This window comes from Cokeromyces recurvatus (genome assembly GCF_025118155.1).
Source record: "Cokeromyces recurvatus strain NRRL 2243 chromosome Unknown BX663scaffold_31, whole genome shotgun sequence".
Lineage (NCBI taxonomy): Eukaryota > Fungi > Mucoromycota > Mucoromycetes > Mucorales > Mucoraceae > Cokeromyces > Cokeromyces recurvatus.
The window spans coordinates 287056-311227 of NW_026251417.1; the positions used below are offsets into that span (position 1 = coordinate 287056).

The following is a 24172-nucleotide window of genomic DNA, read 5'->3' on the forward strand; positions in this document are numbered from 1 at the left end:
GCTCCATTTATCCAATTAAAATAAATACACACATAAATATTTATTTAATTCATTAGATGGTTATCCAATTTGATCTATTCAGTACATAGGTAGTTAAGCTTTTTATATCATTATCATAAGTAAAATATAAGAAAAAATATTGAGCCCAGATTCTGCTTAAGATGCCAATAAAGATAATCAATAAAGTATGAAAATAAGGTATATTCAAGTAAACTATATCATGTATGTACTTTGTTTAAGTAGATATACAAATATAACAAATACATATTCTTTATATAATTACCTGATAAGGCTTCTGTATTTGATGCTAGAACAATGATACTCACAAGCCAAGAGTATTCCAATTGTCTATAATCCCAAATAACCATAAAAATTAAAAGCATTTTACCAAAACTTGATATTATTAAAGCCATTGAAACATAGTTGTATCTATGTAAAATAAATTTAGTTTCCTAATCATGCATTCAAGTAATACATTCTTACTTGACTTTCTTGCTTTTTTCATTTTTCATAAAATAATACAATCGAATGATTAAATTGACACAACAATGAAAAATAATGAATTCTATACAACGTTTTTCCTTTAAAAAAGAAGAAGAAGAATCAATTACATGTTATCAGCCACTTACCAAATACACAAATGGCTAACAGATACAAGTATTGGCCATAAAGAGGCAACTGAGTGAATTTTGAATCATACTCAGTATAATATCTTTCTAATCTAAACCATTTTATATCTTTCTAGATCGTAAATATATGTTATAAATCCATTCTCGAATGTACTTACATACTTCAAATAAAATTAATAATATTGCAAAACGAAATACGTGGGGCTACATAAAAATAAAACAAAATAAAACTGTTAAATCAATAGATTCAATAATCGTCTACAAGTTTTACTTCAAGTCCATCTTGTTCAGTTATTCTATTAAACAATAAATGTCTGTATACTTGTGGTTTATGAAGTAACATATCAATAAACACAATCACGAAATCATGTTCAATATATTTATCTGCAAATTGATTACAATGATCCTGTACAAAATTCATGAGTTTAATAATTAGAGATGACTATAAGAAGCTACGTGCTTACACATGTTGTTAGACGAATGTTATCTTTACTATATTGAGTATATAAATTAGCAACAGAAGCACCACATTCAACACAGGTACTCATTATGTGCTAAAATACAATTTTGATTTTTTTTTTTTTTGTTTTTTTAGATAACAAATTTGTTTATTGGTTAGTTTGATTTTTTTTTTTTTTTAAGTGTAGAGTCTTTATCAATGTTTGACAGTCATTAAGGATAATTTATTATCATACATTTACAAATGAAATTGATATGCCCGTATTATCGAAAAGTCCTTTTTTTTTGGAATTTATATCTCATTTTCAAATAAAGCTCTCCAAGAGAACGAAGAAATGATAATGAAGGATAATTTTTTTTACTATTCATAATATCGATCCTTAATAAAAAGTCTTTTATATGAGTAGGTTGATGCATATGTATATTTTCCATAAAGACATAATATAGTACAGTCTTTTTTTTTTTTTTTTCATTCATTCTTATTAAGTAAACCCGTTATTTGTGTAATAAAAATAAAGAAAATGTTTCGACTTGGCACCTCTTTCCCTCTCTGTTATTTCTGTCATAGTTTTTTTTTATTTTTCAGTCTGAGAATAGATAAATATATATCTATAAACATATACAGTAATAATGTAAGTCAATTATTGTTAATATTACATAGACTATGACCAACATACCTTACTAAATAGATATCTTAATAATGACGATAAATAGTGTACATTTGATTTGATTTATCCGTTTGTACTCTTGATAGCTACATGGGCTTCTGTCTTGATTAGTATCAAGATGACTCCAATTTATTCGTAACATTTCCATATAAAATGGTTACTTGATTCGTCTGTTTAATTCTAACCAAATAATCATAAAGGTGGCATAAGATAGTAAAAGTAGATATCCTAATCCAAATTGCATTACTTTGAAGGAGAATATATTAAAAGAGCAAAGGACTCTTGTGAGCTTAATAGCATATCATGTCATTAACAATATGAATAGGTATAAATAAAAATAGGAAAATAACATTCTTTGATGGCCTTTGCTAACCATAAGCAATGGTATATAATGAATGCTATTTACAATTTTTTTTTAGACTTGTGAAATATTTTCTTAATGAAGCCTTGCTTGAAGTTGCAACTATGTTGTCTATTTGAATTATGTCAATAAAGAAAAAAGATACCAAGTGACCCTTATTTTGAATGATGGGCATAAACAAGATTCTATCAGTTGTATTCTCAAGATAATATATAGGCTATAAATGAGACATGAAGAATTATATACTTTAATTTAGTTAACATGTAGTTTTATCTACAAATGAACATAAATATCTTAAGGGCTACTATTGTAAAATGTATATATATATATATAAATATAAAAGGCAGAAGAAGTAATTTTATTATTATGTATACAAATATATAAATAATATTAAATACTGCTTCCTTCTGGCTTGTATACATACATACATAGATTAGCTCTCTTATTGAGGATAATCTATACTCCTCACACTACTAGTAATAATATATAATAATTATAATTAGGAATTAGATCCATTTATTGACTTTGTAATGAAGGGCATGTAGTTCTAGTTATAATTGGCATGTATAAGAAATGATAGCATTAGCTAGTGTGAGTTGTGAATTATTATAAGAACAGGAATAATCATATATAATACGCATATCAATTTGTCCATCTCAAGAGAAGTTTAATTTTTTGTAAAAAGCTTCTGTATTATTTAACTGAATTTAAATTATAAAAAACACTTGTTGCTGCATTAAAAAAATAAGGTACACAAATCTGCTGCTTATGTATATGACATCAAACTATCCTATTTAATAAGAAAATTACTATTATTTTATACATGGACATATAACCATACATAATGTGCTTATAGTGAGGAAAAGAGAAAGTACACCTTTTATTTTATTTTTTCTTTATATTTTAATATCCCTTCTACCTTTATAGCAATACACAATATAAATAAAAATACAACGACGCTAGTGTAAAAATAAAAAAATAAAAAAAAAAAAAGAAGAAATAAAAAACACATGTAGAAGAGTTTTACTCCTTACTTTTATAAAGATGTGGGAATAAAATATAAATTTATTGCGTATTGTAAGGTTTATCTGTTCTTGGCTTTTTTTTTTATATATATATACTTTCCTCCTCTTTTTACTTTATTTATTATTTAAATAATATAAAGACTAACATTCTATAGTATTTTAGAAAATTCATACACATTTAAACAACACAAGTATATTTGTTTTATGTTGAAATAAAAAAAAAGGGAGGGAAGATTCATTGTAAGTAATAACATTTTCATATGATTTATTTTAGAGTTTATGTAGCTTCAATTTGACGCCAAAATACTGTGCAACGCATATGATTTTTGATAGGCAATCAATATCTATTCTTTGAAAAAAAATAAAAAAATAAAATAAATAAATAAAATAACTATAAAAATAATCCTCCTTATTTTGACCTTTTCTTTTTCTTTAACCGTTTTATTTTCAAATAGAATTAAAAAAAAAGTCTTATTCTTGTAAGTATTTTTCTCTTTTAGATATTTTAACTTTTTTTATATATTATAAAATAACGCGTATAACTAACAAATAATTCTCCTAATTAATCCATATAAATATTTATACGTTTGTATGTATATTCTTATTTCTATATATCTTGTATCGTCTTGGCTTTTCTATTAAACACCCTCCTAATAATTACTACTACTAAAACTATTACTGTTGACGCTGCTGCTAAAGCAATTTACTCTGTCGCTTCTCGTGAAGCAGCTGATAGGGCTGCTATGCCCCCACCACGTTTCTTGCCTGCAAAATTTGGGGAAAATGTCTTGGCTGCTGTGGCTACCTCGGTCCCTGTTGATCAATCACCATCAGGTTCCCTGGAGATCGATGATCCCATGGACCTGGTGGATGAGGTAGAAGAACTTTGTGTTCTTCTATCTCTGATTGATCTGAAAGATGATCCAATGGAGGGTGTTGTCTTCGGACACATCTGGTGAAGTTGGGTTATTTAGGGGATTAGGGGTAGCCCTATAAGGTGGATAGGGTTTTTTCTTTTTTTCTGGCGCCGTCTTGGACTGGAGTTGACTTTTGGTCTTTGGTGTTCTGCTGTTGATGCAGTCTTTTTCTTTTTTCCGGTTGAATTTGGGAAGGTCTCTTTTTTTTTTGCGGTTTTTTTTTTTTTTTTTGCGGTTTTTTTTTTTTTTTTTTTTTTTTTTTCTTCTAAAAAAAAATTCGCTTAAATTTATATAAAATAAAAAGTAAAAATACTTTTGTTATAAAACTTATATTTATTATTGATTTCCTTTACTATTGACTTTTATTAAAACGCGTATGAATATTACTTTTTTAATTAATAGAGTGAATTATAATATGGATTAAGCATGTAAAAAAAATAAAATATTCATTTTTGGAAAATAATATAGATTTTAATGGTCACTCCTCCTCGAGTTTTTATATAAAATTAGAACGCAAATACAATTGAAAGCAGCAGGATTCTATAATATATTTGTATATATTTCTCTTCGAATATCAACCGTTGAAGATACACTTTTCCTGAATTACATGATGGAAATTATCAAGAGTGTATGAATCAAAAAAGAAAAAGAAAAAGAAACTTCGTTTATTATATACACATAAAACGTGAATTAAAAAAAGTAGAGTCAAATATTGTCAAGTTCACCAGTTAAATATCGTTAATAATTCTTATATACCTTAATTCAACAATATATACTTCTTGTTATATACAACCAGTGGTTACAAAGCCATAATATATTACAAAGAAGACTTCTACCTCTATTCTTTAGTGTTGTCTATGTCTTTTATATACAAAAAAATAAATAAATAAATACAATTAAATACATGAATGATATAATCGATTATAATCCATATTTTCAACATCATAGAGCATACTAGTTCTCTCCTATTTTTAATCAGTTTTTATCATGTTATTAATTCTTATTTTATTTTATTTTATTTTATTTTATTTTATTTTATTTTATTTTATTTTATTTTATTTTTTGTACTTTTTTATTTATTGGGATTTAATATTAAAAATAAAGCGATCGAGTAAAGGTAAAGTGGAGAATAGCTGCTAATAGCATAAGTTATAGATCTTATTAAGGGAATAATTTTTTTTTCTTTCGGCTAATCATTGAATATAAAACCATATACTATTGTGTATTGTATATAAAATATTTAAATGCTTTTTTTTTTATTCGTCATCCATTTGAGCATCTTCTTCATTGTATTCTTCATCAATATCTTCACTAGCAGTAGCCTCTTGGTATTGTTGGTATTCAGATACTAAATCATTCATATTGGACTCGGCTTCAGTAAATTCCATCTCGTCCATACCTTCACCTGTATACCAATGTAAGAAAGCCTTTCTTCTAAACATAGCCGTAAATTGTTCATTCACTCGTTTGAATAAATCTTGAATAGCTGTGCTGTTACCAATGAAGGTACCTGACATCTTGAGACCAACAGGAGGAATATCACAAAGAGAGGTTTTAACACTATTAGGAATCCATTCAACAAAATAGGATGAATTCTTTTGTTGAATGGCTAACATTTGATTTTCAACTTCTTTAGTCGACAAACGACCTCGGAAGATAGTAGCCGCTGTCAGATAACGACCATGACGAGGATCAGAGGCAGCCATCATGTTACGAGCATCAAACATTTGTGCAGTTAACTCAGGAACACTCAAGTTACGATATTGTTGAGATCCAAAGGCAGTCAAAGGAGCAACACCGACCATAAAGAAATGAAGACGAGGAAATGGAACCATATTGACACATAGCTTTCTCAAGTCACTGTTTAATTGACCAGGGAAACGTAAACTAGTGGATACACCCGACATAACAGCAGAGACGAGTTGATTCAAATCACCATATCCTGGATTTTTTAATTTGAGCGTACGGAAGCAAATATCGTAAAGTGCCTCATTATCAATACAGAAGGTTGCATCACAATTTTCTACAAGTTGATGGACTGATAATACAGCATTGTAAGGTTCAACAACCGTATCAGATACTTTAGGAGAAGGAACAACTGAATAAGTGCTTAGGATACGGTCGGGATATTCCTCACGAATTTTAGATAACAAAAGAGATCCCAGACCAGAACCCGTACCACCACCTAAGGAATGACAAAGTTGAAAACCTTGAAGACAATCCGTATTCTCCGCTTCTTTACGAACAATATCCATAATTGGTTCAACTAACTCTGCTCCTTCTGTGTAATAACCTTTAGCCCAGGAGTTACCTGCACCAGATTGAGCATTAATAAAGTTGTCAGGGCGAAAAATTCTTCCGTATTGACTACTACGAATGGCATCCATTGTTGCAGGCTCGAGGTCAACAAGTACAGCCCTAAAAAAAAAAAAAAAAAAAAAAAAAAAAAAAAAGGGGGGCGGAAGATATATGAATATAGGAAACAAAAATATGACCTCTCTTAATAGCGCGTACCTTGGAACATATTTTCCTGGTGAACCTTCATTATAAAAGACATTAATACGTTCAAGCTGAAGATCATTATCACCATAATAATTGCCATTGACGTCTATACAGTGTTCTTCTGAGATTGTTTCCCAAAATTTTTGACCAATCTATACAAAAAGATACATTAATAAACTTATATACGTACAGACGATATCTTGTTCTATTTCTTTTCTTTTTTTTTTTCCTCCTTGTTCTCTTTATTATGAAACAAAACGTATTAGACTTACTTGGTTACCACATTGGCCTAATAATAAAATACTATTAACAACAATTGTCTTTTAACTCATTCAGATGAGTGATGGCAACTTACCAGCTTGAACATGAATAATCTCTCTCATGATGTTTATATATTAAAAAGACTTCTAAGGAATTGTTAATATGTATACATATCACATTATAGTTTAAATTGTCTTACCTAAAATAAAAATAAAAAAAAGAGAAAAGAAAAGTAACAACTTATACGATTGAAGAAAAAAAAAGAATTATATATGATTAATATTAGTATTAATATTATTATCATTATTATTATTATTTTGTGACCAATGAGCACAAAGCTGATTTGTCCTCGTCAGTTTAAAAGAAAAGTTAAGACAAAAGGAAGAAATAGACATGCATATCGGGAAAATAATATGTAAAAAAAAAAAAAAAAAAAAAAAAAAAAAAAAAAAAAAAAAAAAAAAAAAGACATAGTTTCACGGAGAGATAAGTTGAGATAACTACTCAATCAAGAGAGAAGGAACAGAAGAATGAGTCAGATAGTCCATTTCATGCAAGATAGATGAACTAAAGAAAGACTACTAGCTTAAAGGATTCGTGTCTTTTTTTTTTTTTTTTTTTTTTGCAGGAAGATTAATAAGTAATTACACTAGGAATTTACGTATGCTGTAGATAGTGGATGGAATGAGACTGATTGAACAAATAAACAGAATGAAAAGGACATGGAGAAGGGCAACCAGATGGTAACCAACTAAGTCGCCAACAGATACAGTGGCTATGATTATGGTTCGATAGTACAAGATGAATTGTCGAGATATTACTACAAACTGAAAGGTATTTTGAGTAATGATTTGAATATTACATTGTTTAGAAGTAAGTAATATCAAGTCGACTTGAAGAGACATTGGTCAAGAGTATGGATTAAAGTAATACATCTTTTCTAAATAGGAGTTTTGAACAAGCAGTATCATTGCGAGTGATTGGAAGAGAGTTGAAGAAGAGACAACAATCTAGTGAGCAAAGTGTCCTCTAGGAAATATAAAGAGTGGAAGATATACCGAGCTTGAAGTATACTTATTAGTGATATGTAACAACTTTTTACAGTCAATTTGAAAACATTTTTGTTGAGTTCCAAAATAGGTCCATGCTCCAACTTGCTGGATTGGAGTAACATAACCCTTTTTAGTCTGATGTTCAAATAAAAGCAATTGTAAAAGTGTAATATTATCCAGGTATGGGAGGTATCAGCAATTCTAGCTGCAAGAATCTCAGTGTCCTTCTGCTTATGACGCTTATTTTTATCTTTAACTGATACTCCAAATTATTCAATTAGGCTGTGCTCTAGCGAATAAAAAGGAAGATAAACATATTCAGTATCCCTATTTCAACTACCTCCTCTATTTATCTTGAAGGGTGAATTGGCTCATTGTCCATAATAAGATGAAATCCTTTTTCATAATACCACGCTTATTCATCTCGTTTAAACAACGTCTCAAATAGTAGCTTTTTCTTTCCTGGAAACTATGTCTAGGAATTTTCTTTTCTTGCTGCCCTGAATTCGTCTTATATTTAACTATGTTTTAGGAACCCGTATATGTAAGTTGACTATACCAATGGATGAAATGAATCCAATAATTGAGTGCAAAAATGCTTTTATTAATGAGGTTGTTACAATCGCTGTTTTTTTTTTTTTTTTTTTTTTTTTTTCAATGAATTATTTTGAGTTTTAGCGAGCTTATTACACTATCTTTTATATTTTTATGATACAAAACAACGACATACTGTAGTAGTATAAGTCCTCTTTTTTTTTTTGTTTTCTATTCAAGCTCGTTAAACTCAAAAACTTGCTTATATTGTCATGTTTATTTATGTGTTTATTGTAATAGGAATAAGTTCAAGTGCAACTCTTTCTCCAACAACAATAACAACAAGCTGAAACTACGTCCCATCTTATTGATAGTCCGATTCGAAGATGAAACAGAATTTCATTCATAAACTTAAAACTCAGAAATAGAAATAAACCTTTTTTTATAAAAAAAGAAAGAAAAAAAGGTTATACATAAACAGATATTTTACAGTCATTTGTAGACATTTAAATAGATATACACATATTATTTAAATTTAAACATGGTTGCAAAGAAAATGAGAGCACTTTATGACTGCTCTGCAGATGAGAGCGGTGAATTGTCTTTTAAAGAAGGTGACATTCTTGTAGATGTTGAAGAATCTGGGGAGGAAGGCTGGTATAAGGGAAGAATACAAAACACTTTAGAAATTGGCTTATTCCCATACAACTACGTTGAAGCATTACTCGATGAAGATGATGGAAATAGTACAAACGTGTATAAAAAGAAACAGCAGGAGAACTCAAAAGATGTAGAGAACAATACAGAAAGCACATTACTTTTATCAAAATTTCCTGCATTAGATGCTTTTGAGGCAGTAATGTCAAATGGAAAAATGGATTCAACTAAATTACCCTCTGCATGGAAGCCATTAACACCTACCTCAGATAATATTAAACAAAGTTCGCCTGCTATAAAACCCAAGACAATATCATCCATAAACAAAAATGATACTATTGGTTCAAGTGTTAAAATAAATGATAATCCTTCAACTTTAGAAAAATCAAAATTAAAGCCTGTGGGGATAAATGACCAGGGAAATTCATCTATTCGGTTAAAGACCTATTCAACTTTGTCCACAGTTGATAACTCAGAGAATCCTTTGAAGCCTTCTCAATTATTAAATGGAAGTAATAATAGCTCAAAAGATGCATTAGAGATTGCACTTTGTAAAAGCACATCAAAACCACTTTCTAATACTCGTATAAATTCGTTTAAAAAACAAGTTAACAATGACAATGGGGTAGCCTTAGCGGGAATGAATAGCATGAAGTTTAATAACAGGGGAAAAGATGACTTTCAAATATTAAAACCTTCACAAATTCGTCAAAAACAACAATCATCCTCTTCCCCTAAACCATTTGCATCAAAGTCGTTAACATTATCTAGTTCACCTATATTCATTTCTAAACCTTCTATTACGAAAAAGCCTTTCTTGACAAATGAAAATAATAATCCCAAGTCATCTACTGCAGGCTCAAAGCTAGATGCACTTGGCGTTTCTAATAATCCTATGCCACCTTTACCCTCACGCCCTGTATCTCTTGCTACTCGAAGATCACGTACTAGTAAAAGTTCATCTAGTTCTATTCATGACAAAAACCCAAAGGATGATTCTGTAAGGAACGCTGCCGATGTATCACCTATTAAAAAATTAACAGAAAAGACGCCACCTAAAATCCAAAAACCAAAACCTCAAATTACATCACCCTCACCATCACTGCCTAAACTTCCTCAAAGGTTAAAAAGTCGTAGTGCATCAAACCCTCCGCCTATTCGACCTAAACCTTCAGATATGTCATCCATAGATGTCCTACTAAATAGAAATAATGCCAAGAATCAAAATTCAGCTATCTTAAAATCAGCTGCACCCCCGCCTATTACAGCCAAAAAGCCATCATTTCAAAATACCAAATCTAATAGCGATATCAATATTACTCACTTAAAGCCTAAATCAATTCCTAAATTACCTACTCGAATCAATAATATAAATCCATCTGCTCTAATGAATAGAGGTAGATCAGCAACAAGTCCAATATCAAAAAGTAACATTCCTACAGATTGGACAGCCCCGCAATCTAATACTTGTTTGAATTCAGTTGCTCTCAATAAAGAGAATGACACTAAATCAACTACACACTCTGTTCTAGCTTCAGAGAATCCTCCTAGTGTTACTGCAACTATAGGTACTATTACCACTGATAAAAGCAAAAAGAAATCGATACCACCACCACCACCACCACCTTCTAGACCCCCAAAAAGTAGCTTAAATAATAATGCATCAAAGCATCGTTATGATATTTTATTTGATGATATTCAAGATAACGGTTATGTAGATGGAGAAACTATACATTTTATTTGGTCAAAAAGCAAACTTTCAAATGAAAATTTAGCCCGTATTTGGCGTGAGTGTGGACCAGATCCAAAAGGATTATTGGATAGACAATCATTCTTTGATGGCATGACCAAAATAGATGAATTATTATCATCAAAACAATAAATTATTACCCTTGAGAAATGATACTATTTTTTCTAGTTTTAACTTGTATAAATAATTTTATGGGTCTATTAAATGCTTGACTGATTTGTTTTCTTGCTTTTTCAATCACGGTGTCGATAATACGACCATTTTGACCAATCACAATCTTTTGTTGACTATCTCTTTCTACATATACATGTTGATCAATGCGTAATGTGCCATCCTTTAAGACTGTCCATCCAGCATTTTCCTGCTTTAACATGTAAGGAAGATATTGGTGTAAACGCTTAAAAAGTTCAATTCGAATTATTTCCTCTACGCGTTTTAAATCAGACATTTCTGTCTTTTGATCTGCTGGAAATATCCAAGGCTTTGCTGGAGATTCTTCAAATAATATGTTCTATAACTTGAAATGTTAAATAGATAGATAGATAATCTAGTTTTACAAGTAAAATAAAATAAAATAAAACTACCTTAATAGTCTCTATCCCTTCGTTGTTAATAGCTGTTATATCTAATGTTCTTTTAAAATGTGAATAACCACTGTTATATCTATCTTTTACTTCTTTTAACAACTCATTGTCTTCATTTATCAGATCCATCTATTTAAGGGGAAAAAAAAATTAATAATTTCTCTTTTAAATATATACATGGATAAATAAGCATTGAACTTACCTTGTTAAATATCAAGGTTGCTGGAATATGAACATTTTGTAATTGCTTTAATATAAATTCTTCGACTTTACGAGCCTGTGGTTGAAGAGATCGTTGAGCATCAACAACAACAAGAACTACATATAACAAAAAAAAAAATCGTTATAATACTATAAATGCATATAAATGAATATATACAGATATTTACTGTGATCTGCTTCATCTAAAGATCGCCATGAAGAAGTTGCCAATGTACGATTCATTTTTGCATGATTACGATCTGGAATAACACCAGGTGTATCTAAAAAAACAACCTGATAATCATTCTCTGTAAGAATCCCTACAACCCTCTCTCGAGTTGTATGTGCTTTTTGAGAAACCCCTGAGATCTAATTAAAAGAATTAACCTTTCTCTTTCTCTCTCTTAAATAATAGTAGATTTACCTCTTCACCAATAAGCTTATTAACTAACGTCGATTTCCCAGCATTAGCAGGTCCAATAAGCGCTACCTTCAATAGGTGTGGATTGTTGGGCTGTACAATAATTTTCGGTACTTTAATTAAACGTTCATTAATACCTGCTGGTTTTCTCATCCTTAGTTTGGGTTTTTTAATGGTTGAAGTCGATGAGATGCGTTCAGAAGTATCGAGCTCGATCAATTGTTCTCGTAATGTATTTGATAATAAAGACGATTGATTACTCTTTTGCACTTGTTGCTTTGAAGTTTTTAAAGAATTGGTTGATTTGATGAGAGGAATACCAGCTCGATGCTTTGCACGGTTCATAATTGCGTAAGAACGATATAAAACACATTCTGTCGAAATAAGAATCAGCTTATTAATCCCTAATTTTGTTTTGTTTTATTTTTTTTTCTATTATTACCCAAGTTTATAGTTGGACAAAACTTCTTATATAAAAACACACGATTCATTGTATCAACTATATAAAAAAGAAAAAAAAAAAAAAAAAGAAAAAGAAAAAGAAAAAGAAAAGGGGGCGGGGTAGTAATAGAGGTTGTCAGCAGGGGAGATATTACATAATTTAGCTGTTAATTGCTTTAGATAAAAAAAATTATAGCAAAGAATAGCGTAATATGGAACACTGTAGAGAATACGTATTATATTTAATGAATATATAACTTTACAAGTTTATAGCAATCGCAAAGATTTCTTTTATTCTCTCAAAGATTATAAATTGTTATAAAATCCGGAGCTAGAATGTTGATGATGCCAAAAAAAAAAAATAAATAAATAATGTATACAAGTTAATCAATTTTGAAAAAAGAAAGAAGATGAGTAGAATTTACAAGACAAAGAGAAAAACATTTGTAGAATTATGGCTTTAAGCGACTTTTGGAAGATGAATAAGTTAGTCCTCTTCTGTTGTTCACCAAGCTCTTAATTATAATATCCTGTCTTAAAATAATGGTTTTCCATTGGTCTAAAAAAATTAATTTGAATTGTTCAAAAAAAAAAAAAAAAAAAAAATATGTGTGAAAGTAATATACTTCATTCTTCTGCTTTCACCTTTCAGAAAAGGCTTAATAATAGATAAGTATGTATCATTTGAAAAAATAAATAAAAAAAAATAAATAAATAGTATATCCCATTTTCAGCCATGACTTGAAATTCCCTATGGTTCAACAAACTGTAGAATTTTGTCTGTTATGTCTTGTTAATGAAAAAAGAAAAAAAAAATTTTTTTTTTCTAATGTTGAAAATGAGGAATGAATAATTGTTAATTAAACAAACTGTACATTAACTATTTTTTTTCTTTCTTTCTTTATTTTTTTTTCTTATCCTTACTTTATAGAAATGCCTCACTCATTTGGTCGTATGTATTGAATTTAGATAATGCCAAAAATGTACATGTAAAAAACTAAATATTATATTTATTTTAGTTCGTGCTCGTACCCGCCACATGTTCTCTCGTAACTTCAGAGAACATGGTGTTATTCCTCTCTCCACTTACTTGAAGACCTATAAGGTCGGTGACATTGTTGATATCAAGGCCAATGCTGCTGTCCAAAAGGGTATGCCTCACAAGTTCTACCATGGGTAAGTTTCCATACCGTTTTATTATGTAGATAGATAGATATTAATAGATACTATTCTATAGCCGTACTGGTGTTGTTTACAACGTCACCAAGTCTGCTGTTGGTGTCATTGTTCACAAGAGAGTTGGTAACCGTTATATGGAAAAGCGTGTTAATGTTCGTGTTGAACATGTTAAGCACTCCAAGTGTCGTCAAGAATTCTTGGATCGTGTTGCTGCTAACGCTCAAAAGAAGAAGGAAGCTAAGGCTGCTGGTGGTAAATAGATGAGTTATTATATAAAGAGACTAATGTGTATAGATTATTGAACATTCATTTTTCTTTTTTTGTATAGTTTCTTTTAACCTTAAGAGAATCCCTGCTCAACCTCGTGAAGCTCGTCATGTCTCTACCAAGGGTAATGTTCCCCAAACTATTGCCCCCATTGCTTATGAGACTCTAATTTAATTAAATAAAAAACTATTGCAAGTACAAAGTATGAAATAAACCAATCATTTTTATTGTTTTATGAATATTCGGAATCGGCTTTTATCCATATTCAACTATAATGGCGGAGACCCTAAATAATTACATTATATAAAAAAAAAAAAAAAAAAAAAAAAAAAAAAAAAAAAGTATTCAAGGACCCCTTTCTCTTTTTTTTTTTTTTTTTGTCTTTTTCATTATACCTTCCTCTTTTTCCCTTTTATCAAAAAAAGAAAAAAAAAAAGGACAATTTTAATTACATCAATGACTACTATTACTGCTACAGCTACTACTACCTCTACTACGCTTCATCAATTATCTAATATTGAAAGACCAAAATTAAAGGATTCAAAATCTTATATCCATTTCATAGCAGGAGGGTAAAGTATGATGGTTAATAAATAAAGTAAAGGGAAGCAAAATGGCTTAAATATAAATGTATAGTGTAGGTGGTCTTGCTGGAGCTGTATGCACATCGCCTTTAGATGTCGTAAAAACTAGATTACAAGTAAGTCTTTTTTTTTTGATAATCTCTTGAAAAAAAAAAAAAAAAAAAAAAAAAAAAAAAAAAAAAAAAAAAAAAAAAAGTATATCTACTAATATCACTCTCATTCTATAAAGTCAACGTTTTATCAACAAACTTTTAGGCAACCTAGTATTCATAGACATGGATTGATTTTTGGACATTTTATTGAAACAGGGAAACTGTTAATGTAAAACGAAAAATAATAATGAAAAAAAAAAAAAAAAAAAAAAAAAAAAAAAAAAAAAAAAGAGAGAGAGAGAGAGAGAAAGAGAGAAGTAAACTGATACATGTATATATATTGAATCGATATAGGCGCATCAAGCAAATAGAAGGATTTAGAGGATATTTTAAAGGGTTGGGGCCTAATCTTATTGGGGTTATTCCTGCTAGATCAATTAACTTCTTTACCTATGGAAATGGTAAGAAATTCTTTACTGAATTAAATCAAGGGAAAGAAACTACTGCTGTACATTTAATTTCTGCGGCTACTGCAGGTAAAGAAATGAAAGAGGGGATAATTGAAGAAAATTGTATTTATTTAATTTTATTTCTAGGCATTGTTACATCTACAGCAACAAATCCAATTTGGGTGATTAAAACACGATTACAGTTAGAAGGAGTCAATAATAGAATGCGAAAATATGGTAATAGTCTTGAATGTCTTTCTCAAATTCTTCGTGAAGAAGGTGCCCGTGGATTATATAAAGGGATGAGTGCATCCTATTTAGGTAAATAAGAAAAAAAAAAAAAAGAGTGTAGCAAGGAGAGACATTAATATATATAATTTAGGTGTTATTGAGGGTACTATTCAATGGGTTATTTATGAAAATTTGAAAAGGAAATGGTGCAGCTCAAAGAACGATCATCAAAAGTTGATTGGTGGTAAAACAATACAAGATTGGGCAGGCCATTTAGGAGCAGCTGCCACATCTAAATTTGTGGCTGCCTGTATTGCTTATCCACATGAAGTTATTCGTACAAGACTTAGACAACCTGCAGAAAATGGCATACACAAATATACCGGCCTATTTCAATGCTTGCGTCTTGTTGTAAAAGAGGAAGGTATCGTTGCATTATATGGTGGTATGACTGCTCATTTAATGAGAGTTGTTCCTAATGCTGCTATCATGTTCTTTTGCTACGAAGCCATTGTTCAAAAATACGGTCATCAAAAACCTTCATTATAGACTGATTCATTTTCACTTTTTTTTTTCTTTGCTTTATTTATTATCATTTATCCATTCTCTCACTCTCTTTTTCTTTGTACATTTTTATATATCTTGTCTAATCTTATCTGTCAAAATAATTTCACAAGAAAAAAAAAATACATATTTTTTATATACAAATAAAGTGTTGCACTTTATAATAAAACCAGTACTATAGGAGTGTCGTACAATTAATAATTTAGACATCAAGTTTTTTGATGTGGGTCAGTGTCACTTGATCTATTATGGCTCTTAAGCGCCAAAGAAGACATTCAAAGTGGCCTTATTATTCTTGAAAACAATGTAAAATAAAAAACATGATACATATCTGTAATGACAGTGGTTTTCAAATATTGCTGAGGATGATGATGACCCATTAGCCCATAGTGACTGTCTTCTCTTTTTCTTTTTGGGAGGAATACTCACTTGTAGCACAAGAGAGCAAGCAATAAAAAGATTTAAGAGAGACTCTTACTTCAATAGTAGATATATATATATAATAACTTAACTTAGAAAACTCTGGAATTGAATGATTTGAATATGAATAGAATTGTTAGGCTCTAGATGAGTCAACAAATCCACAATAGGGAGGGGAGGGGCAATAAAGTCTAATAATAGGTGGTGATACTTGACAAAATAAATTGCTAAATTTAATATTGTGAAGGTGAGAGTGTTCATAAAAGTGCATGATAATAGCTACTCGAAATAACTTTGATGTAGTAATTTGATATGAATGATGAGCATGTATCTTATTTAGAAAAAAAAAAAAATGACGAAGTCAGAAGGAGAATAGGAAAGCTTCATACAGTAAGCTTTTAATGAGAATTGGCTATTTGTCCAAATGACTGTTGGTATTGAGAGATAAATGATCGCTTGATAGACTAAAGTAGTGTTCGTTGCTAGAGAGGTTAGGAACTAAAGAACGCTCAACCGTTAGGCCTCCTGCGTAATCCATTTGCGAATTTTCTATTAGATCGGATATTTATAAGGTAGGTTAAGATACAGTCGTCGGGATTGAACCCAAGGAATGGAAAATAGGTTAGATCTAGTAGCTACTAAACGTACCTTAGAAGTTGTATCATCTTGCAACTCATATTATTTTTTTTTTTTTATTATTATTATTTTATATTCTTATGTCTAAACATTAACAATTATATAAAGTTAGTTCTCCGCATACAAAAATACTGTTATAGCCTTTTATACACATCCAATACTTTTTTTTTTCTTTTTTACACATTTCAACTATATATAATGACACCTACTATTGTTAATTCAGATGATGCTTCAGATAATTTAGATTTCGATTTACAGAAAATGTTGAAGGATATGGAAAATACCGAAGAATTAATGAATGAAATTGAAGCTAAAGCCGATTTACTACAATCTAAAATCAATGTACTTTTAGCTGAAGTAGGTCCATTACCAAATCCATCTCTGATGCTTGACAATGAAAAGAAAGAAGAACCTAAGAATAACAATTCAAATAAAGATTAAACTTAATCAAGAAAAAAATAATGTGGAAAAAAAAACATATTCAGCATAATAATCACATGCATACACATGTATATTGAATGAAAGATGATTGTATACCTTATACAATTGGAATTATTTTTAAGGATAAATAAGCCAGATTGATCAATTAAAATAAACTATAAATTGTTAATGTTTTGTAAACAGGTTCTCTTTTTTTTTTTTAAAGAAAAAAAATTGTGTCAAGTCTATATGCGTTTCTTTTTTTTTTATCTTCAATATAAAATATGTTTTTTTTTTTTTCTATTTCGGTTTTCTTTCTGTTTTTGTTAAATTATATTTTCTTAAATTTATAAACATGTCATCATTACAAAAAGAAATGTTCAAAAAATCAGCCTTACCATCTCTTGATAGTTTGAGAGAAGAAGGGTAAAAAGAAAAAAGAGAGAAGAATTAATAAAATGGTTACATTTGCTTATTTATCATTTATGAATAGTTTTAATGAACAACAAACAAGACAACACCATTCTAGTCGTAAATATTCCCCAGGGCAATGGAATGAATACTTTGAAGAAAGCTTAGATGTTGTAATTCCAAATACACAAGATATATCCTTTATTACAAATAATATTATTGTTGTATTATATATTTATATATTTGTATATCCTTAACTGTAAGCATACACCTTTCGTATTTATAAAAATAATCCTAGCAAAAGAAATGGGCCTATCTTTTTTATGCACCATGGTGCTGGATCTTCTGCTTTAACATTTGGTTTAGTAGCAAAACATATCAAAGACTTGACTCAAGGAGAATGTGGTGTTATTGCTTTTGATTGTCGTGGTCATGGTGCATCTAAAACGACTGTTTTCGATAGCGATTTTTCTTTAGATACATTAACCATGGATTTGATGCATATTATAAAAGAAACGATTCATGAGGATCAGGATATTATTCTTGTTGGCCATAGGTGTGTGTGTGTGTGTGTGTGTGTGTGAAGAAAAAAAAAAGGGGGGAGAGAGAAGGGGAAGATGAGAAGAGTATCTTTGCTTAATAATTTCCCTTTTTTTTTTTTTCTTTAATGGAATAGTATGGGTGGCTCTGTTGTTGCTAACACAGCTTATCAAAAAAAGATAAAAAATATTACAGGAATTGCTATACTAGATGTTGTTGAAGGCTCTGCTATGGATGCATTGACGTCTATGACTAAAGTTTTACATTCAAGACCAAAGACATTTGATTCATATGAACAAGCAATTGAATGGAGGTAAGCTTCTGAAATTTGTTCTGATAACTATTAACATTTAATAATAATAATAAGTCTTCGGACAGATACTGTACGTTGCAAGGAGTCTGCGTCTCTTTCTATCCCAGCATTACTTGAACCTACTTCAAGTAATAAATTGAAATGGATTACGGATTTAATAAAGACACAGCCTTTTTGGTCTGAATGGTTTCAAGGATTAAGCGAAAAGTTTTTAAATTCAGGCACTGCAAAATTGTTGTTATTAGCGGGAACAGATAGATTAGATAAACCATTAACTATAGCTCAAATGCAAGGTAGGCTAATAATATACATGAATAAGTTATAAAAAAAAAGTCTTATTGTTATTTGAATATGATAGGTAAATTTCAATTAAATATCTTTCCTGATGCAGGTCATTTTTTGCAGGAGGATGCATCTTTAAAGACTGCAAGTTGTTTAGTAGAATTCTGGAAAAGAAACCAACGTTTAGTTTTACCTCCTAAAGTTAAAGTATAAATAAATATATGTGTAGAGACTCTATTATGCATTCAGTTTATTCGAATTTAGAACACCTTTTTGTATCTATTATCTTGGAGTTATATAGGCATTAAAATAGAAATGAGAATGTGTAGTTTGGTAAAACATGGTTATCAAAAATAAACGAATTTATAATAAATATAAAGTATAACGGAATCGTTATTATTTGACATGAAGATAAGATCATGGTATAGTAGATATAGTGTGTGTGTGTGTGTACTCTTTTAATAGACATTTAATGTCATATATAAAGCAAACATAAAAAGTTGATAATAGTTTTATAGCTTGTAAATAATTGTTTTATCTTCTTTATCCGTTAAATCCAAATAAACACTTGGCTTCTCAACATACGGATTCGCTAATCTGTAAATATTTTGTCGTCTCATTAATATATAAAGAAGGATAATACAAGCAATAATAACTAGATTAGATGCTCCGTATCCAAACATAGCACCTATGTATTTGGGAGCTTGATCCTCAGTCATCACAAGAGGGCCAACAAAATTGCCAATCGTCATTGCTACCATAATAACGCCATTATAGAAGACCTTTTTTGTATAGCCTGATACATTGTTGGAAACTAATGTTTGCACAAGTGCATTAACGCCTGTCATTGACCAACTGAGATAGAAGCCAAGGATTTTAGGTCTTCCTGGAATAGTGGCCATAAGGATACAGCCTAAGAAGGAAATATAGGCCATAAAGATAGCAGTTAGGCAATTTTGTTTGATTCGATGAGCAATTAACACTGATCCCATAGCAAAAAGTGCAGCAGCAACACCATTTGGAATTTGAAGAATGATAGAAGTAATTGGCTAAAGAAGTACATAAGATATATATATATACAAACATATGTATGTATGTATGTATGTAATATGATATATATTATTTTACCGTAAAACCAAGTCCCTCTACTAATAATGTACTAAATGTAACCAGCCCTCCATTCTGTGCACTATTTAAAATATTGACAAGGAATACTAGCCATAAACGAGGTTCTCTAATCGCTTCCCATATTTGCTCTTTTTTAATCTTCTTGCTTCTGACGACATTATTATCATTAGTTCTTTCTTCCACTATTTCTTTTTCTTTTTCATTTAATCTTAGTAATTTATGATGAGGATTATCAATTAAAAAGAAAAATACCAAGATACCAATAAGAACTGTTCCTATACCAAATACAATATATCCCCTTATAATATATATATGTATGTATGTTAAATTAAAAGAATAAACTATGCTTTTAATTCTCTTTTACCAACGCCAGGCACGAAAACCAGCAACACCATCCAATTGAGCTAAGCCATAAGCAACAAGGACACCAAAAACAGTGCCCATACCAGTGCTAACGCCAAGAAATCCCCAGCATCTTGATTGTTCTGATTTACGATAGAGTGTATTCATGATAATATAAATACAAGGATAAGTGACTCCTTCAAATAAACCTAATAAAAACCTGAGTCCAAGTAATTGACCAAATGAGTTACAAGCTGCAGTCAGCCCCATTACAACACCCCAAATAATTAAAACAGAACCAAGGTAACGACTAATAGGTAATCTTTGAATTAAATAGTTATTGGGTACCTGTATATATGCATAAATATATATATATATATGTGTGTGTGTGTATAAGAGAAGGATTACATAATTATGCTACAGTAGCTAAGATCTCTTTTTTTTTTTTTTTTTTTTTTTGTACCTGACAAATCAAATAGCCTAGATAAAAAATAGAGCCTAACCAACTGAATTGACTTCCAGATAGATGTGCATCTTCCATGATGCCAAGTACCGCTGCTACACTTAGTGCAGATTTATCACAAAACTACAAAATAACAATTTTTTTTTTTGTTTTTTTTTTTTTTTTTTTTTTTTTTTTTTTTTTTTTTTAGTCGTTATTCTTATCCATTATTGTGATATTACTTGAATAAAGATAACAAGAAAAACTAAAGGTAAAAGTGTCCAATTTAATTTACGAATAAAGGCTTTCTCTTCAGGTGATCTAACAATAAATTGTTTATCATTGTCTGGTTTATCTCTGAAATCATCATTTGAGGTTCGCCCATCCTGAGAAGTACTGATGACATCTCTGTGAATATATTCTTCTTCTTCTTTCTCCATGTTGTATTGTAAAATAAATAAAGAGAAAAAGAAAACGAAAGAGAGAAAGAGAGAGAAAAGAGGAATCAATGAATGATATTTAAATGAAAGGCGTGATATTGTTAATTCGTTACAATTGCTCACACAGATACTTTTTTTGAATCCAAATGTCTTCTTTTAGAAATAAAAAAATTCTCATTGATTTAAAAAAAAAAAAAAAAAAAAAAAAAAAAAAAAAAAAAAAAAAAAAAAAAAAAGAAAGAAAGAATACAGCGCTGATATAATGATCATCGTGGCACTGATTATTATTAAGATACAAATATTTATATTATTTCGTGCAAGCTTATTTTATACATGTATATTTGTATATATTTACGTATATAAAATAGCATTAATACAGTATAATAAAGGTATTTTATACAATAGATCTGAATGTCTGCTTATCCCAGTTATCATCATAAAAGGAGAAAAGATACTAGTAGACCAACAGAAAAAAAGGAGAACTATTTTTTTTTTTTTTTTTTTTGAAATGAAGGCTTGAATTACAAGACTAATAGTTGTTCGATTCATAGTATTTATTTTAGACTCTTGTGCAGAATGCATTTATAACTTGAGAAACTGAAATAACCTTCAAGGGACTGGAGGCTGTTTCAAGATTGTCATTATATAGAATATCATTTAAAAGAAGTAGGTTTAATTGATATTTTCAATTGATGTATCTTGAACATCTCAACTATTTGTTAGTGTATTATAATAGTTTTTTTTCTTCCTTAGGAATATATGATGTGTAATCACGTTACTTGAACTTTTTTTTTTTCATAGAAAAGTATGCATTATTGTATGAAAAGATAAGAATAAGCAATCATAATAATATATCCAAGTTAGTAGTCTTTAAGCCTTAATTTGCTGTAAACGCTGTCCTTGACTAATAATAATGATAACTTATTGTCTATTTGTTTATAATTATAGTGGTAACAAATCTATTCATCTTGATATATAAGTCATGGAAGTTCTTTTATGTAATATATCAACAATACATATAAATATATATTTATATCGTTAGCTTCATAACATTCTAAAAGAAATAATGGATTCAATATTGTTTTGCGTTCGTTTTTACTATGTATGCTTCATACATATCATAAAACGAAATAGTCACTAACATTTTAAAAAGAAGAAAGTTCTTGTCTTATTATTAATAATTTTATATCATAAAATGGTTTATAACACGTTATTCCAAATATTCTGAATTTGTCTTTCTTTTTCAAAACGGTTCATAACACGATCATATACTTCTTTACCATAATATTCTTCCAAGTTTGTATCTTCAGGTAATTCATCATGTGTGTTAGCTTCTAGCCTTGTCATGCATACTGTATTGAAATAATCAATTGGTTTTGATCTATCCCATCTTGTGAGTGCTAATTTATCATTAGGTCCTGAAATAACACTCTTTCCATGCCACATTTCTTCAAAAATATATGCTACATCCTTTGCATCCAAAGTACAGACTCTAAAATAAAAAACCAAATAGTAATTAATATTCTTGTATGTATTTGTATTTCTCGATATCTCCTTTTTTTTTTTTACTTTTGTTTATATTTTTTTGATTCTCTTGATAATAATTCTCGATGAACACGGACATAAAGGCCTTCTCTTAACTTGACAGGAAGTGGATCAAAGTCAGGATATTCAGATAAACGTAAAATAATATATGATGCAATAGACATGCCAAACATACTGGGAAGAGTGCCTAATACAGGTAGAATACGTGCTCTAAAATCAGGTAATGCTGCAAACTCTTCTCTATCCTCGACCTTCTCTTCCTCTATAAATAAATACGTAAATACATTATTCAAAAAAAAAAAAAAAAAAAAAAAAAAAAAAAAAAAAAACCTAAAATTGATTATGATTACCTAAGGGTAGTAACTTAACATGATGAGGCTTCTCTGTAGAATAAGCAACTTGAACACCTTTAACAATGCCAAGTTTCTTCAATCTTTGTCTTACTGCACGCGCGAGTGGATCCTCTGTATATATTTATTAATTGTGAGCTTACATATTTTACATAATAGGATTCCTCTTTACCAAATGTTTCACTAATATCAGCAATTTGAATACGTGATGGATCAGCTTTTGCTCCTGCGCCCATTGAGCTAATTATAGGTAATTTTTTATCATAGCAGTATTTAATTAAATCAATTTTGGTATTGATGTTATCAATAGCATCAATTACATAATTAGGGTTTCCTAAAGTATAAACATATAAATTTTCCTTTTCTTTCCCCCTTTTAAAAAAAAAAAAAAAAAAAAAAAAAAAAAAAAAAAAAAAAAAGTTAATTACCTCCAAGTAACTCATCAACATTATCGGCATTTAATAAATCAACACAATCTTCCACTTCAACAAAAGGTGCAATTTGTTTAAAGTGTTTCTTAATGCATCTAACTTTGGGAGTACCGACATCTTCAAGTGTAGCTACTGCATGACGATTTAAACTACTCAGTGTAACTTGGTCAAAATCGATAATACGAATACGTTTGACACCTGAGCGTAATAACATGAGTGCTGCCCAGGAGCCTACACCACCTGCACCTACGACAATCACAAATGATTCACGAAGCTTGTGTGTTCCTTCCTCTCCCAAAAAGGCTGTATTTTTACTTAATTGTTCTTGAATAAGTTCCTCATTATAAGGGATGGCTGCAGTACCCATAGGTGTTAAATCGATTGTATTCTTAAGTTCTGCTTCTTTTAATTCATCTTTTAAGGTTTTAGCTCTGGATCTACGTTGATTGCTCTGATAGGTAAGAATGCTAGTTGCAGTTAATGCTGAGGCTGCAATTGCAGTTAAAGTAAGTTGAGCTGTATGAGGATGCTTTTCCAAGAATTGACTCACAGAGTCTGTAAATCTTTGAATAAATGTCATTTTTTTTTATAAAGTTTCTTAAAGAAAAAAAAAATAAAAATAAAAATAAAATAAAAAATGCCAA

The 24172-nt window shown here is 29.7% G+C and overlaps 10 protein-coding genes across 10 annotated transcripts; 5 read left to right on the forward strand and 5 right to left on the reverse strand.

Moving 5' to 3' along the window:
- Nucleotides 1–6: 6 nt before the first annotated feature.
- On the reverse strand, nucleotides 7–1236 carry BX663DRAFT_521702 (Arv1-like family-domain-containing protein). The gene is made up of 7 exons (XM_051529277.1): nucleotides 1094–1236; nucleotides 901–1035; nucleotides 788–833; nucleotides 630–737; nucleotides 484–565; nucleotides 284–429; nucleotides 7–213 (listed from the first exon to the last, which is right to left on the reverse strand). The coding sequence occupies exons 1-7, from the start codon at nucleotides 1175–1177 to the stop codon at nucleotides 53–55; spliced, it is 762 nt and encodes a 253-aa protein (XP_051379410.1). The 5' UTR covers nucleotides 1178–1236; the 3' UTR covers nucleotides 7–52.
- Nucleotides 1237–5315: 4079 nt separating this feature from the next.
- On the reverse strand, nucleotides 5316–6944 carry BX663DRAFT_441514 (tubulin beta-3 chain; the record flags this gene model as incomplete). The annotated part of the gene is made up of 4 exons (XM_051523460.1): nucleotides 5316–6477; nucleotides 6574–6713; nucleotides 6834–6850; nucleotides 6917–6944. 4 exons carry the CDS (start codon nucleotides 6942–6944, stop codon nucleotides 5316–5318), a joined length of 1347 nt encoding a protein of 448 aa, XP_051379411.1.
- Nucleotides 6945–8867: 1923 nt separating this feature from the next.
- Nucleotides 8868–11129, forward strand: BX663DRAFT_214543 (uncharacterized protein). The gene has a single exon (XM_051521774.1). It carries the CDS (start codon nucleotides 8950–8952, stop codon nucleotides 10945–10947), a length of 1998 nt encoding a protein of 665 aa, XP_051379412.1. The 5' UTR covers nucleotides 8868–8949; the 3' UTR covers nucleotides 10948–11129.
- On the reverse strand, nucleotides 10723–12573 carry BX663DRAFT_214560 (GTP-binding protein Era). The gene is made up of 6 exons (XM_051521775.1): nucleotides 12464–12573; nucleotides 12025–12351; nucleotides 11789–11969; nucleotides 11602–11717; nucleotides 11400–11528; nucleotides 10723–11326 (listed from the first exon to the last, which is right to left on the reverse strand). The coding sequence occupies exons 2-6, from the start codon at nucleotides 12172–12174 to the stop codon at nucleotides 10952–10954; spliced, it is 951 nt and encodes a 316-aa protein (XP_051379413.1). The 5' UTR covers nucleotides 12175–12351; nucleotides 12464–12573; the 3' UTR covers nucleotides 10723–10951.
- An 822-nt stretch (nucleotides 12574–13395) lies between these two features.
- BX663DRAFT_521714 (60S ribosomal protein L21-A) lies at nucleotides 13396–14082 on the forward strand (the record flags this gene model as incomplete). The annotated part of the gene is made up of 4 exons (XM_051529278.1): nucleotides 13396–13414; nucleotides 13482–13638; nucleotides 13700–13893; nucleotides 13970–14082. 4 exons carry the CDS (start codon nucleotides 13396–13398, stop codon nucleotides 14080–14082), a joined length of 483 nt encoding a protein of 160 aa, XP_051379414.1.
- A 198-nt stretch (nucleotides 14083–14280) lies between these two features.
- Nucleotides 14281–16013, forward strand: BX663DRAFT_214587 (mitochondrial carrier protein RIM2). The gene is made up of 5 exons (XM_051521776.1): nucleotides 14281–14608; nucleotides 14722–14813; nucleotides 14939–15120; nucleotides 15181–15354; nucleotides 15416–16013. The coding sequence occupies exons 1-5, from the start codon at nucleotides 14537–14539 to the stop codon at nucleotides 15811–15813; spliced, it is 918 nt and encodes a 305-aa protein (XP_051379415.1). The 5' UTR covers nucleotides 14281–14536; the 3' UTR covers nucleotides 15814–16013.
- Nucleotides 16014–16896: 883 nt separating this feature from the next.
- On the forward strand, nucleotides 16897–17508 carry BX663DRAFT_521722 (uncharacterized protein). Its single transcript, XM_051529279.1, has one exon. It carries the CDS (start codon nucleotides 17083–17085, stop codon nucleotides 17323–17325), a length of 243 nt encoding a protein of 80 aa, XP_051379416.1. The 5' UTR covers nucleotides 16897–17082; the 3' UTR covers nucleotides 17326–17508.
- Nucleotides 17509–17762: 254 nt separating this feature from the next.
- On the forward strand, nucleotides 17763–19063 carry BX663DRAFT_532897 (Alpha/Beta hydrolase protein; the record flags this gene model as incomplete). Its single annotated transcript, XM_051530489.1, has 5 exons — nucleotides 17763–17835; nucleotides 17980–18271; nucleotides 18392–18568; nucleotides 18623–18861; nucleotides 18927–19063. 5 exons carry the CDS (start codon nucleotides 17763–17765, stop codon nucleotides 19061–19063), a joined length of 918 nt encoding a protein of 305 aa, XP_051379417.1.
- Nucleotides 19064–19362: 299 nt separating this feature from the next.
- Nucleotides 19363–21202, reverse strand: BX663DRAFT_555062 (major facilitator superfamily domain-containing protein; the record flags this gene model as incomplete). The annotated part of the gene is made up of 5 exons (XM_051531589.1): nucleotides 19363–19899; nucleotides 19979–20276; nucleotides 20343–20668; nucleotides 20784–20906; nucleotides 21005–21202. 5 exons carry the CDS (start codon nucleotides 21200–21202, stop codon nucleotides 19363–19365), a joined length of 1482 nt encoding a protein of 493 aa, XP_051379418.1.
- A 1142-nt stretch (nucleotides 21203–22344) lies between these two features.
- BX663DRAFT_521735 (uncharacterized protein) lies at nucleotides 22345–24150 on the reverse strand. Its single transcript, XM_051529280.1, has 5 exons — nucleotides 23526–24150; nucleotides 23270–23431; nucleotides 23098–23211; nucleotides 22772–23009; nucleotides 22345–22694 (listed from the first exon to the last, which is right to left on the reverse strand). Exons 1-5 carry the CDS (start codon nucleotides 24106–24108, stop codon nucleotides 22403–22405), a joined length of 1389 nt encoding a protein of 462 aa, XP_051379419.1. The 5' UTR covers nucleotides 24109–24150; the 3' UTR covers nucleotides 22345–22402.
- Nucleotides 24151–24172: the final 22 nt, after the last annotated feature.

What these genes read in the sequence shown, in the direction of transcription:
- BX663DRAFT_214587 (XM_051521776.1), top strand. Translation starts at nt 14,537, where the DNA reads ATGTATAGTGTAGGTGGTCTTGCTGGAGCTGTATGCACATCGCCTTTA. An exon ending in TCGTAAAAACTAGATTACAA is followed by an intron (nt 14,609 to 14,721) that starts GTAAGTCTTTTT and finishes CATTCTATAAAG; the next exon opens with TCAACGTTTTATCAACAAAC. An exon ending in GATGAGTGCATCCTATTTAG is followed by an intron (nt 15,355 to 15,415) that starts GTAAATAAGAAA and finishes TATATAATTTAG; the next exon opens with GTGTTATTGAGGGTACTATT.
- BX663DRAFT_214560 (XM_051521775.1), bottom strand. Translation starts at nt 12,174, where the DNA reads ATGAGAAAACCAGCAGGTATTAATGAACGTTTAATTAAAGTACCGAAA. An exon ending in ATAAGCTTATTGGTGAAGAG is followed by an intron (nt 11,970 to 12,024) that starts GTAAATCTACTA and finishes TCTTTTAATTAG; the next exon opens with ATCTCAGGGGTTTCTCAAAA. An exon ending in CAACCTTGATATTTAACAAG is followed by an intron (nt 11,529 to 11,601) that starts GTAAGTTCAATG and finishes CCCCTTAAATAG; the next exon opens with ATGGATCTGATAAATGAAGA.
- BX663DRAFT_521722 (XM_051529279.1), top strand. Translation starts at nt 17,083, where the DNA reads ATGACACCTACTATTGTTAATTCAGATGATGCTTCAGATAATTTAGAT.
- BX663DRAFT_521735 (XM_051529280.1), bottom strand. Translation starts at nt 24,108, where the DNA reads ATGACATTTATTCAAAGATTTACAGACTCTGTGAGTCAATTCTTGGAA. An exon ending in TGATATTAGTGAAACATTTG is followed by an intron (nt 23,212 to 23,269) that starts GTAAAGAGGAAT and finishes AAATATATACAG; the next exon opens with AGGATCCACTCGCGCGTGCA. An exon ending in TCAAAAAAATATAAACAAAA is followed by an intron (nt 22,695 to 22,771) that starts GTAAAAAAAAAA and finishes TTTTTATTTTAG; the next exon opens with AGTCTGTACTTTGGATGCAA.
- BX663DRAFT_214543 (XM_051521774.1), top strand. Translation starts at nt 8,950, where the DNA reads ATGGTTGCAAAGAAAATGAGAGCACTTTATGACTGCTCTGCAGATGAG.
- BX663DRAFT_521702 (XM_051529277.1), bottom strand. Translation starts at nt 1,177, where the DNA reads ATGAGTACCTGTGTTGAATGTGGTGCTTCTGTTGCTAATTTATATACT. An exon ending in ACATTCGTCTAACAACATGT is followed by an intron (nt 1,036 to 1,093) that starts GTAAGCACGTAG and finishes AATTTTGTACAG; the next exon opens with GATCATTGTAATCAATTTGC. An exon ending in GAAAAAAGCAAGAAAGTCAA is followed by an intron (nt 430 to 483) that starts GTAAGAATGTAT and finishes TATTTTACATAG; the next exon opens with ATACAACTATGTTTCAATGG.